The sequence below is a fragment of the Danio rerio genome, chromosome 16, assembly GCF_049306965.1.
Source record: "Danio rerio strain Tuebingen ecotype United States chromosome 16, GRCz12tu, whole genome shotgun sequence".
Classification (NCBI taxonomy): domain Eukaryota; kingdom Metazoa; phylum Chordata; class Actinopteri; order Cypriniformes; family Danionidae; genus Danio; species Danio rerio.
In genome coordinates this window covers 1607501-1620000 of record NC_133191.1, presented here as the reverse complement: position 1 = coordinate 1620000, position 12500 = coordinate 1607501, and the positions used below count along the sequence as shown (strand labels likewise).

At 41.0% G+C, this 12500-nt stretch overlaps 1 protein-coding gene across 2 annotated transcripts in view; it reads left to right on the top strand.

Annotated features, from left to right (window-relative positions):
* ascc3 (activating signal cointegrator 1 complex subunit 3) overlaps nucleotides 1–12500 on the top strand; it is a 260712-nt gene that overhangs the window by 247659 nt on the left and 553 nt on the right. For both annotated transcript variants that reach the window (XM_073925683.1, XM_073925682.1), the window contains exons 38-42: nucleotides 123–274; nucleotides 4469–4616; nucleotides 10051–10257; nucleotides 10461–10636; nucleotides 12362–12500. The exon at nucleotides 12362–12500 is cut by the window's right edge and continues 553 nt beyond it. In XM_073925683.1, coding sequence (XP_073781784.1) covers nucleotides 123–274; nucleotides 4469–4616; nucleotides 10051–10257; nucleotides 10461–10636; nucleotides 12362–12500 — 822 coding nt within the window. The remainder of the gene's footprint in view (nucleotides 1–122; nucleotides 275–4468; nucleotides 4617–10050; nucleotides 10258–10460; nucleotides 10637–12361) is intronic.

The following is a 12500-nucleotide window of genomic DNA, read 5'->3' as shown; positions in this document are numbered from 1 at the left end:
GTCTATGATTGAATGAATGAGTGAATTAATGAGTGAGTGAACGAATGAATAAACGAATTAATGAACGAACGAATGAATGAATGAATGACTTTGCTCTATAAGTGCATGTGTTGTGTCTGCAGGCTATGCTGGATGTGGTGGCGAATGAAGGCTGGCTTGTGTCCGCGCTGAGTCTCTGTAATCTGGTCCAGATGATCATCCAGGCCCGATGGCTGCACGATTCCTCCCTGCTCACACTCCCTCACATCCAGAAGCAGGAGCTCTATGTCTTCAGGTACTTTTTTACTTTTACCTCCTTATATCATTGTACTCAATCACATTGATCTTACTTTTTATTAAACATAAACACCGTGATGTAATTCCAAATATTGAAACTATGGCTTCATGTGCTATATAAATATTTAATGTGTCAGGGAGACATTTATATATCAGCTGCCAGAAAGCTTTAATTTTGAACCAGACCAAAACATATTAGACACAGCTGGCTCAACATTACTCCGGTCACAGTGAGGGTCTATATTTGGTTTCAGTTTCAGAACATTTTAATAGTCGATGAATGAATGAATGATGGAATGATTGAATGAGTGAGTGAGTGAATGAATGAATTAACTGATTAATGATTGAATGATTATGTGAATGAATGAGTGAATGAATGAGTGAATTGATGAGTGAGTGAGTGAGTGAGTGAGTGAGTGAGTGAGTGAGTAAATGAATGAGTGAATGGTTGATAAAATTAGTGAGTGGATGAATAAATGGTCAGATGAATGAATGAATGGATTCAGTTATTAATTAATATTTGATTGAATGAATGAATGAATAAATAATTGCATGAATATATTAATTAATGATTGAATGATTATGTGAATGAACAAGCTAATTAATGAGTGAATAAGTGAGTAAGTGGGTGAGTGAGTAAATGAATGAGTGAATTGTTGATTAAATTAGTGAGTAAATTAATGATTGATTGATAGAATGAATGGATTAATTTATTAATTAATGATTGATTGATTGATTGATTGAATGAATAATTGAATTATTAAATGATTATGTGAAAAAATGAGTAAATGAATGAGCGAATTGATGAGTGAGTGAGTAATTGAATGAGTGAATAGTTGATTAAATTAGTGAGTGAATGAATGAAAGATCAGATGGATGAATGAATGAATGAATGAATGGATTAATTTATTAAGGATTGATTGAATAAATGAGTGAGTAAATAATTGAATGATTGAATGAATAAATAAGTAATTTGGTTGATTAAAATAGTAAGTGAATGAATGAATGATCAGATGAATGAATGAATGAATAGATTAATTTATTAATTAATGATTGATTGATTGATTGATTGAGTAAATAATTGATTGAATGAATAAATGAATGAATTAATGAATGAATGAATGAATGAATGAATGAATGACTTATTGAGTAAATGTATGGATGAGTGATCGGATGATTTAATTTATAATTGAATGAATGAATGAGTGAGGTTCTATATAAGTATTCAATGTGTCAGGGAGGAATTTGAATATCAGCTGCCAGAAATCCATAAAGTTTAAACCAGACTAAAACATCTGAGGCACAGCTGGCTCAACATCACACCGGTCACAGTGAGGGTCTAAATTTGGTTTCAGCTTGGTGAGTTTCAAAACATTTTAATAATATTTTGGTGGAATGAACAAAAAAGATTGGTTCATCTCACACTCAAAGGTCTGAGTCAGTAAAATGATCCAACTTTCGCATCCCTTTGAGCTGCAGTGAAGCGGGTCCCGCAGGTGTGTGGCCTCCATTCTTCAGCTCTTCCCTCCACATTGTTTTGCTTCACAGATTGTGCGTTTGCCACCCAGTCTTATCCATACAACATCAATCAAATGGAGATAACTGCTGCATACATGATGAGAATAGTGCTTAGGCAACTTTTAGTTGTAATAAAATGGCATAACACTGCTGTTTTAGAGAGAGAGAAGAACACATTTCCAAGTATAATAGTTTAATTAACTAATTTATTTGAACTCTACCATGATAACAGTGCTTAATATTAGACTAGAGGTTTTTCAAGATACTGGTGTTCAGCTTAAAGTGACATTTAAAGACCTGAACTAGGTTAATTAAATCATGACAATAATATTATTAGTAAGTAACCAATAATAATTAAATAAAGAATAATATTGAATTTAAAGTGGCTTTAAAATATAAAAACTGCTTTCATTCTAGCCGAAATAAAGCAAATAAGACTTAAAAAAACAACTACAGGAAATACTGTAGGAAAATTCCTTCATTAAATGTCACTTGGGAAATATTTGAGAGAAAAAATACATATTTTAAAGGAGGGCTAATACTATATATATATAGTTGCTACTTAGATAACTATATAAAGTCATAGGTATTGTCGTGCAATCGTGTCTCCTGTCTTTATTTTGCACATCAGCCGTATTGACTCTTTGGAGCGCTCTTTTCCTCTGTCTGTATCCCAGCCTGTGGCCACAGAGAGAAGCGAGTGTTCACTTCCCGTCCGCCGTGTTAAAGGGCTGCTGCGCTCCTCACCTGTGGCTCGCTGATTATCAGAGTGTAACGTGGCTTATCGGCTAATCCCGCCGCCGTCTCTTATCTAACTCCGCAAACACCATCAGCATGGCTTATCAGCGGGAACGGCTCCAAACGCAGCGCTCCTCACACAGGCACACGCTAACATCATTGCCATTGGATTTTCTGGGGCCTGTAACACATTTCACCGCGTCCTGCCGCGACTGTAATTTGGTGGAAACACAATAAAAATGGTAAGAGAGGGATCAGAGCCAGGCGGGATCCATCATGCTGTGACAGCGGGAAACAGAAGCGCAGCTCAGCCAACTCGTACCTGATTGAAGACAGCGTCATGTGACCGTCTTTTCCCTCACAGGAGGTGGAGCACTGGAGGAATTGGTTTACTAAATAGGAGTTATGAGATATAGTGAAAAATGTACTCGTCATATTTCAATATGTATAAAGGAGCTGTCTGTGTTCTTCATTATTTTTAACAATTAATTTACCTTCATGAACTTTAATTAAACATTATAACATACCAGCCCCCTTGACTGACTTTCTTCACTTTCTGGATACATGGAACTCCTTTAGGGCGGAGCTATCAGTCCTTTAGGGCGGAGCTATCAGTCATTTAGGGTGGAGCTATCAGTCATTTAGGGTGGAGCTATCAGTCATTTAGGACAGAGCTATCAGTAATTTACGGCAGAGCTATCAGTCATTTAGGGCGGAGCTATCAATCATTTAGGTGTGGCTATCATACTTTTAAGGGTGGAGTTATCAGTCATTTAGGGTGAAGCTATCAGTCATTTGGGGCGGAGCTATCAGTCATTTAGGGTGGAGCTATCAGTCATTTAAGGTGGAGCTACCAGTCATTTAGAGTGGAGCAATCAGTAATTTAGGGCGGAGCTATCAGTCATTTGGGGCGGAGCTATCAGTCATTTAGGGTGGAGCTATCAGTCGTTCACGGCGGAGCTATCAGTCATTTAGAGTGGAACTATCAGTAATTTAGGGCGGAGCTATCAGTCATTTGGGGCAGAGCTATCAGTCATTTAGGGTGGAGCTATCAGTCATTTGGGGCGGGGCTATCAGTCATTTAGGGTGGAGCTATCAGTCGTTTACAGTGGAGCTATCAGTCATTTAGAGTGGAGCTATCAGTAATTTACGGCGGAGCTATCAGTAATTTGGGCGGAGCTATCAGTCATTTGGGGCGGAGCTATCAGTCATTTAGGGTGGAGCTATCAGTCATTTGGGGCGGAGCTATCAGTCATTTAGGGCGGAGCTATCAGTCATTTGGGGCGGAGCTATCAGTCATTTAGGGTGGAGCTATCAGTCATTTGGGGCGGAGCTATCAGTCCTTTAGGCGAAGCTATCATACTTTTAAGGGTGGAGTTATCAGTCATGTAGGCCAGAGCTGTCAGTCATTTAGTGTGGAGCTATCAGTCATTTAGGGTGGAGCTATCAGTCGTTTAGGGCGGCGCTATCAGTCCTTTAGGGCGGAGCTATCAGTCCTTTAGGGCATAGCTATCAGTCGTTAGGGCGGAGCTATCAGTCATTTAGGGCGGAGCTATCAGTCCTTTAGGGCATAGCTATTAGTCGTTAGGACGGCGCTATCAGTCGTTAGGGTGGAGCTATAAGTCCTTTAGGGCGGAGATATCAGTCATTTGGGGCGGAGCTATCAGTCCTTTAGGGTGGAGTACTAATACAGCAATAAACATGTGCTCAAGGGAAAGTAAAAGTATACTTTTTTTCTACTATGAAAATGACAATTTCTGAGATAAACTGCTCAGTATTCCTAGTATTTGTAACTTTACACCACCGAGTATAAGGTATATCAGTGAAAACCCTCTCCTCAATCCTCTACTATAAGACTGTTACAGTTAAACAGATGATTTAATTTCCAGTGTGTGGTGTCTCCATCGACCAAATGTGAGTGTGTTTCCTCTTTCAGGAGGTGGAGCTCCAGAGGTGTGAGGGCTGGATGTGGCCACCAAGGCCCAATCGAAGGTCTTCCTGAGCTGATTGCTGCCTGTGATGGAAAAGAGGACATCTTTACGTCTATGGTGAAGGAAGTGCTGCAACCCAATCAGATCTCTCAGGTGCGTCACATGTTATAAAACAGACGGTTCTTTATATTAGGGCTGTACAATATATCATCTCAGCATCGATATTGCATTGTGCACACAGATATGCAGTGTTGAATTATGGCTGACCAGAAATTACTGTATTTATATAAAATATAAACTATTTATCCATAAAAAAATGAAGTTTTGTCCTTTTTGGCAATTTTGTAAAAATTAATTTGTCTTAATTTGCCATTAGGTACCGTAACTTCTTTCACTTCTTGGTCACATAGAACTTCTTTAGGGCAGAGCTATCAGATCTTTAGGGTGGAGCTATGAGTTCTTTAGGGCGGAGATATCAGTCATTTAGGGTGGAGCTATCAGTCATTAAGGGTGGAGCTATCAGTCATTTAGGGTGGAGATATCTGTAATTTAGGGTGGAGCTATCGGTTCTTTAGGGCGGAGCTATCAGTGAATTAGGGCGGAGATATCGGTAATTTAGGGTGGAGCTATTAGTCATTTGGGGTGGGGCTATCAGTTATTTATGGTTGAAGTAATTTATGGTGGAGCTATCAGTTGTTTAGTGCAGCTGTCAGTCATTAAAGACTAAACTATTAGTTCCTTAGGGTGGAGCTGGCAGTCATTTAAGATGGAACTATCAGTCATTTGGGGTGGAGCTATCAGTCCTTTAGGATGGAAGTCATTTTGGGTGGAGCTATCAGTCAATTAAGGCAGCTATCAGTCATTAAGGGTGAAATTATCATTCATTTAGGGTGGAGCTATCTGTCATTTAGGGTGGAGCTATCAGTCAAATTATTCATCAGTGAAAAATTTAGAGCAAAGCTATAAATAGTTTAGGGCGGTACTATTAAGCATTTAAGGCATATATATCAGTCATTTAGGGCAGACTTTCTAGTAATTTGGAGCGGATCTATCAGTCGTTTAGGGCAAAGCTCTCAATCATTTAGGGGAGGTCTTTCAGTCATTTGGGGTGGAGCTATCAGTCCTTTAGGGTTGAGCTATGAATAATTTAGGACAGAGCTATGAATAATTTAGGGCGGGGCTATCAGTCTTTTAGGGCGGAGATATCTGTCCTTTTGGCCAGAAACATCACTCCTTTAGGGCGGAGCTATCTGTCATTTCGGGTGGAGCTTTGAGTAATTTAGGGCGAAGCTATCAGTCCTTTAGGCCAGAGATTTTAGTCCTTTAGGGCGGAGATATCAGTCATTTGGGGGGGGAGTTATCAGTCATTTAGGGTGGAGCTATTCTTCATTTAGGGCAGAGCCATTGGTCCTTTAAGGCAAAGCTTTCAGTAATTTAGGGCGGAGCTATGAATAATTTAGGGCAGGGCTATTAGTCATTTATGGTAAAGCTATCAGTAATTTAGGGCTGAGCTATCAGTCACATAGGGCGGAGCTATCAGTCATTTAGGGCGGAGCCTTGAGTAATTTAGAGCGGGGCTATTAGTCATTTAGGGTGAAGCTATCACTAATTTAGGGCTGAGCTATCAGTCATTTAGGGCGAAGCTTTGAGAAATTTAGAGCGGTGCTATTAGTCATTTAGGGTGGAGCTATCAGTCATTTAGGGCTGAGCTATCAGTCATTTAGGGCGGAGCTATCAGTCATTTAGGGTGGAGCTTTGAGTAATTTAGGGCAGAGGCTTTAAGGTTGTGGCTGAAAGGCGTAAAACATATGCCTAAATGGTTGGCGGTTCATTCCACTGTGGAGACCCCTGATAAGTAAGGGACTAAGCCAAATAAAAATGAATACAATAAAATATCGTAACGTCATATTTTCACAATATCTACTCATCAATATCACGAAGACCTGTTTTTATCAACCAGAGACTCTTCTGTGGAGACCAATCGCCTCTTAACAACATAAACATTCAAATAAATTCCAATTGTCCACGCGTCAGGCGGCGTGATTTGCAGAAAGCAGCAGACAGTCACGGTGGTCTCAGGTAGCAGCAAGATCTCCAATTACCTCCCAAATGAGAGGGTTTAGAGCTCCAATCTAAGTGCTAATTGCGGCGGTAATGCGAGCGTCCGAGCCCAGCGATGAGCCCAGCGTCGTTCCCCATCAGTATTCCGGCAAACCCCCCTTCCTCTCGGTCCTGCTAATTAAATAAGCACATGCGCCGCCGCGTCCTCGTCTCATTCACTGAGGAAGCGTAATCCTTGCATAAATAGCTGTGGCAGGGTGATCTACACCATCAGCCATGTCTCCAGTGCTAACACAACAACAGCCAGTAAACGCTTTTTACACACATTCTCTTTCTCCTGGGCCATTTCTGGTGTGGTTGTGCAGTTGTTGAGCAAAACAATCAAGCTGTATTGATGATTTGTTGTTTTTTGTACAGTAGATTTGTCTTTTATTGTTGTTCTGCAGATTTCTGAGCAAGGCTGATGAGTTTTGTGCTAGATTTTCAGAAAAATATCATTGTGTTGACTCTAATGTTGTTGTGTTGTTGCTGGTGTTGTGATGTGATGATTCTGATGTTGTGTTGTTTTGATGCTGATGCTAATGTTGTTTTGATGTTGTGTTGTGATGATTCTGATGTTGTGTTGTCTTGATGCTGATGCTAATGTTGTGTTGATTCTGATGATGTGTTGTGTTGTTGCTGGTGTTGTGTTGTGTTGATTCAGATGTTGTGTTGTGTTGTTGCTGGTGTTGTGTTGTGTTGATTCTGATGTTGTGTTGTTGGTGCTGTGTTGTGTTGTGATGATTCTGATGTTGTGTTGTGTTGTTGCTGGTGTTGTGTTGTTGCTGGTGTTGTGTTGTTGCTGGTGTTGTGTTGATTCTGATGTTGTGTTGTTGGTGCTGTGTTGTGTTGTGTTGTTGCTGATGTTGTGTTGTGTTGTTGCTGGTGTTGTGTTGTGTTGATGCTGATGTTGTGTTGTGTTGATTCTGATGTTGTGTTGTGTTGTTGCTGGTGTTGTGTTGTGTTGATGCTGATGTTGTGTTGTTGCTGGTGTTGTGTTGTGTTGATGCTGATGTTGTGTTGTTGGTGCTGTGTTGTGTTGTGATGATCCTGATGTTGTGTTGTTTTGATGCTGATGCTAATGTTGTGTTGATTCTGATGTTGTGTTGTTGGTGCTGTGTTGTGTTGTGATGATTCTGATGTTGTGTTGTGTTGTTGCTGGTGTTGTGTTGTTGCTGGTGTTGTGTTGTTGCTGGTGTTGTGTTGATTCTGATGTTGTGTTGTTGGTGCTGTGTTGTGTTGTGTTGTTGCTGATGTTGTGTTGTGTTGTTGCTGGTGTTGTGTTGTGTTGATGCTGATGTTGTGTTGTGTTGATTCTGATGTTGTGTTGTGTTGTTGCTGGTGTTGTGTTGTGTTGATGCTGATGTTGTGTTGTTGCTGGTGTTGTGTTGTGTTGATTCTGATGTTGTGTTGTGTTGTTGCTGGTGTTGTGTTGTGTTGATGCTGATGTTGTGTTGATTCTGATGTTGTGTTGTGTTGTTGCTGGTGTTGTGTTGTGTTGATTCTGATGTTGTGTTGTGTTGTTGCTGGTGTTGTGTTGATGCTGATGTTGTGTTGTTGCTGGTGTTGTGTTGTGTTGATTCTGATGTTGTGTTGTGTTGTTGCTGGTGTTGTGTTGTGTTGTGTTGATGCTGGTGTTGTGTTGTTGCTGGTGTTGTGTTGTTGCTGATGTTGTGTTGTGTTGTTGCTGGTGTTGTGTTGTGTTGATTCTGATGTTGTGTTGTGTTGTTGCTGGTGTTGTGTTGTGTTGATGCTGATGTTGTGTTGTGTTGTTGCTGGTGTTGTGTTGTGTTGATGCTGATGTTGTGTTGTGTTGTGTTGATGCTGATGTTGTGTTGTGTTGTTGCTGGTGTTGTGTTGTGTTGATGCTGATGTTGTGTTGATTCTGATGTTGTGTTGTGTTGATGCTGATGTTGTGTTGTGTTGTTGCTGGTGTTGTGTTGTGTTGATGCTGATGTTGTGTTGTGTTGATGCTGATGTTGTGTTGTGTTGTTGCTGGTGTTGTGTTGTGTTGATGCTGATGTTGTGTTGTGTTGTGTTGTTGCTGGTGTTGTGTTGTGTTGATGCTGATGTTGTGTTGATTGTGATGTTGTGTTGTGTTGATGCTGATGTTGTGTTGTTGCTGGTGTTGTGTTGTGTTAATGCTGATGTTGTGTTGTGTTGTTGCTGATGTTGTGTTGTGTTGATGCTGATGTTGTGTTGTTGCTGGTGTTGTGATGTGTTGTGTTGTTGCTGGTGTTGTGTTGTGTTGATGCTGATGTTGTGTTGTGTTGTGTTGTTGCTGGTGTTGTGTTGTGTTGATGCTGATGTTGTGTTGATTGTGATGTTGTGTTGTGTTGATGCTGATGTTGTGTTGTGTTGATGCTGATGTTGTGTTGTGTTGTTGCTGGTGTTGTGTTGTGTTAATGCTGATGTTGTGTTGTGTTGTTGCTGATGTTGTGTTGTGTTGATGCTGATGTTGTGTTGTTGCTGGTGTTGTGATGTGTTGTGTTGTTGCTGGTGTTGTGTTGTGTTGATGCTGATGTTGTGTTGTGTTGTTGCTGGTGTTGTGTTGATGCTGATGTTGTGTTGATTCTGATGTTGTGTTGTGTTGTTGCTGGTGTTGTGTTGTGTTGATGCTGATGTTGTGTTGTGTTGATGCTGATGTTGTGTTGTGTTGTTGCTGGTGTTGTGTTGTGTTGATGCTGATGTTGTGTTGTTGCTGGTGTTGTGATGGTTCTGATGTTGTGTTGTGTTGATGCTGATGGTAATGTTGTGTGGATGTTGTGTTGTTGCTGGTGTTGTGTTATGTTGATGCTGATGGTAATGTTGTGTTGATGTTGTGTAGTGTTGTTGCTGATGTTGTGTTAATTCTGATGTTGTGTTGATTCTGATGTTGTGATAATTCTGATGTTGTGTTGTTGCTGGTGTTGTGTTGTGTTGATGCTGATGTTGTGTTGATTCTGATGTTGTGTTGTGTTGATGCTGATGCTGATTGTGATGTTGTGTTAATTCTGATGTTGTGTTGATTGTGATGTTGTGTTGTGTTGATTCTGATGTTGTGTTGTGTTTTGTTGATGCTGATTTTGTGTTGTGTTGTGTTGTGTTGTGTTGATTCTGATGTTGTGTTGTGTTGATGCTGATGCTGATTGTGATGTTGTGTTGATTCTGATGTTGTGTTGTGTTGTGTTGATTGTGATGTTGTGTTGTGTTGATTGTGATGTTGTGTTGATTGTGATATTGTGTTGATTCTGATGTTGTGTTGTGTTTTGTTGATGCTGATTTTGTGTTGTGTTGTGTTGTGTTGATTGTGATGTTGTGTTGATTGTGATGTTGTGTTGAGTTGATGCTGATGCTGATTCTGATGTTGTGTTGTGTTGTGTTGATTGTGATGTTGTGTTGTGTTGATTCTGATGTTGTGTTGTGTTGTGTTGATTGTGATGTTGTGTTGTGTTGATTGTGATGTTGTGTTGTGTTGATGCTGATTGTGATGTTGTGTTTCCGTCAGGCCTGGCAGTATGTGAGTCAGCTGCCGGTGCTGGAGATCAGTCTGAGTGTGAAGGGATTCTGGGAAAACTCTGTGGAGCAGACAGAGCGGGCGGTTCCGGCTCAGGTGTCCAGCATTAGGGATGAGTCCAGCTGGCTGCCGCTGCATGCGGATCAGGAGTACGTCCTGCAGGTGTCCATGCGCCGGCTCAATGCGGGACAGCACAGGGTGAGGACAACACACACACACAAAAACACACAGAGAACAGCTCATAAACACACACACACACACAAAAAGAACAACTAACTAATGCTTTTTTTCTTAAGTTGATATATTTATTACACAGACTCCTGTATTTCAAGTGCCTATTTCTTTTCACTGTGATGATTTTGATGACAACTGATGAAATTTCGTTGCGTTGGTTGTTTCAGAGGAAGCAGGACAGCAGAGCTCAGGCGCCGCGTTTCCCCAAACCCAAAGATGAAGGCTGGTTTCTGGTCCTCGGGGAGGTGGAGAAGAAAGAGCTGCTGGCCGTCAAGCGCGTGGGCTTTGTTCGCAACCACAGCAGCGTCTCTGTGGCCTTCTACACTCCCGAGAAGACTGGAAAGTAAGATCCGTCCGCTGTGGCCCTATGAAGTGGCCTTAACTAATATGTACTCACACTGAAAGAAACTGTTTGTTACAGTGTACTTATTACATTAGGCCTGCACGATATTTTAAAAATCATATGTTGAGATATTCTGCAATATATGTACACTCACCGGCCACTTTATTAGGTACACCTGTCCAACTGCTCGTTAACGCAAATGTCTCATCAACCAATCACATGGCAGCAGCTCAATGCATTTAGGCATGTAGACATGGTCAAGAGGATCTGCTGCAGAGCAAAGCGAGCATCAGAATGGGGAAGAAAGGGGATTTAAGTGACTTTGAACGTGGCATGGTCGTTGCTGTCAGACGGGCTGCTCGTCCAACCTTGAGGCGGATGGGCTACAGCAGCAGAAGAGCACACCGGGTGCCGCTCCTGTCAGCTAAGAACAGGAAACTGAGGCTACAATTCACACAGACTCACCAAAACTGGACAATAGAAGATTGGAGAAACGTTGCTGCTCTGATGAGTCTCCATTTCTGCTGACACATTCGGATGCTCGCCTCACAATTTGGCCTGAACAGCATGAAAGCATGGATCATCCTGCCTTGTATCAGCGGTTCAGGCTGGTGGTGGTGGTGTAATGGTGTGGGGGAGATTTTCTTTGGGTCCATTAGTACCAATTAAGCATCAACGCCACAGCCTACCTGAGTATTGCTGCTGACCATGTCCATCCCTTTATGAGCACAGTGTCTCCATCTACTGATGGCTACTTCCAGCAGGATAACACACCATAAAGCTCAATCATCTCAGACTGCTGAACATGACGATGAGTTCACTGTACTCAAATGGCCTCCACAGTCACCAGAGCTCAATCCAATAGAGCAGCTTTGGGGTGTGTTGGAACGGGAGATTGGCATCATGGATGTGCAAATCTGCAGCAACTGTGTGATGCTATCATGTCAATATGGAGCAAAATCTCTGAGGAATATTTCCAGTAGCTTGTTCAATCTCTGCCACAAAGGTTTAAGGCAGATCTAAAGGCAAAAAAGGGTACAACCTGGTACTAATAAGGTGTACCTAATAAAGTGGCCGGTGAGTGTATATATAAATATACCAGATGACTTAAATAGCTCTATTTAGGAAAACAAATCACTAATTTAGATTGATGAGGGGGATTTGCAAGCAAGAATAATTACTAAAGAGCAAAGAAAAAGGTGCTTCATGGTTTTCCCGGTGAGTCAAAATTCAGCTAAAGAAATTGAATAATGAAGTGTAAAATAAACTGTATAGTCACAAAATACTCTTCATTAAAGTTACAAATGTTGTTTGTTATTGTGCCTGAATGCTTTAAACTCTTATAACATGCCTTAAAAGCACATACAAATCATAAAGTTTCTCTCTGTTATGGTCATGCTTGGCTATGACTCCATTAATCTCATGTATTCTCAATTGTTAATCAACTATAATCCCAACTCAACATTGCAGATCCTGTGCTGTGACTATTGCTGACATGTTTTATATTGCACTTATTATCCATTAAATACATGCATGTAATTACGTCTTTAATTGCACTGACCCACTCTTAAATCTACCCACACCACCCACCCTCTGCAATGCATTATGAACACAGTAAGCACCTTGTATTTATTGATTATTAATGCAAGTACATACTAAGGGACATTTAATATAAGATGCTTTCCCCATTGTATCTGCTACTCTAAAGTTTACATGTTTCTCCAGGTGTATCTACACGCTGTACCTGATGAGCGACAGTTACCTGGGCCTGGATCAGCAGTACGACATGCATCTCAATGTCATCCCGGCCAGCATCGCTGCACAGGTCAACAGTGAAGTAGCTGATAGTGTAGGTAAACTGGCC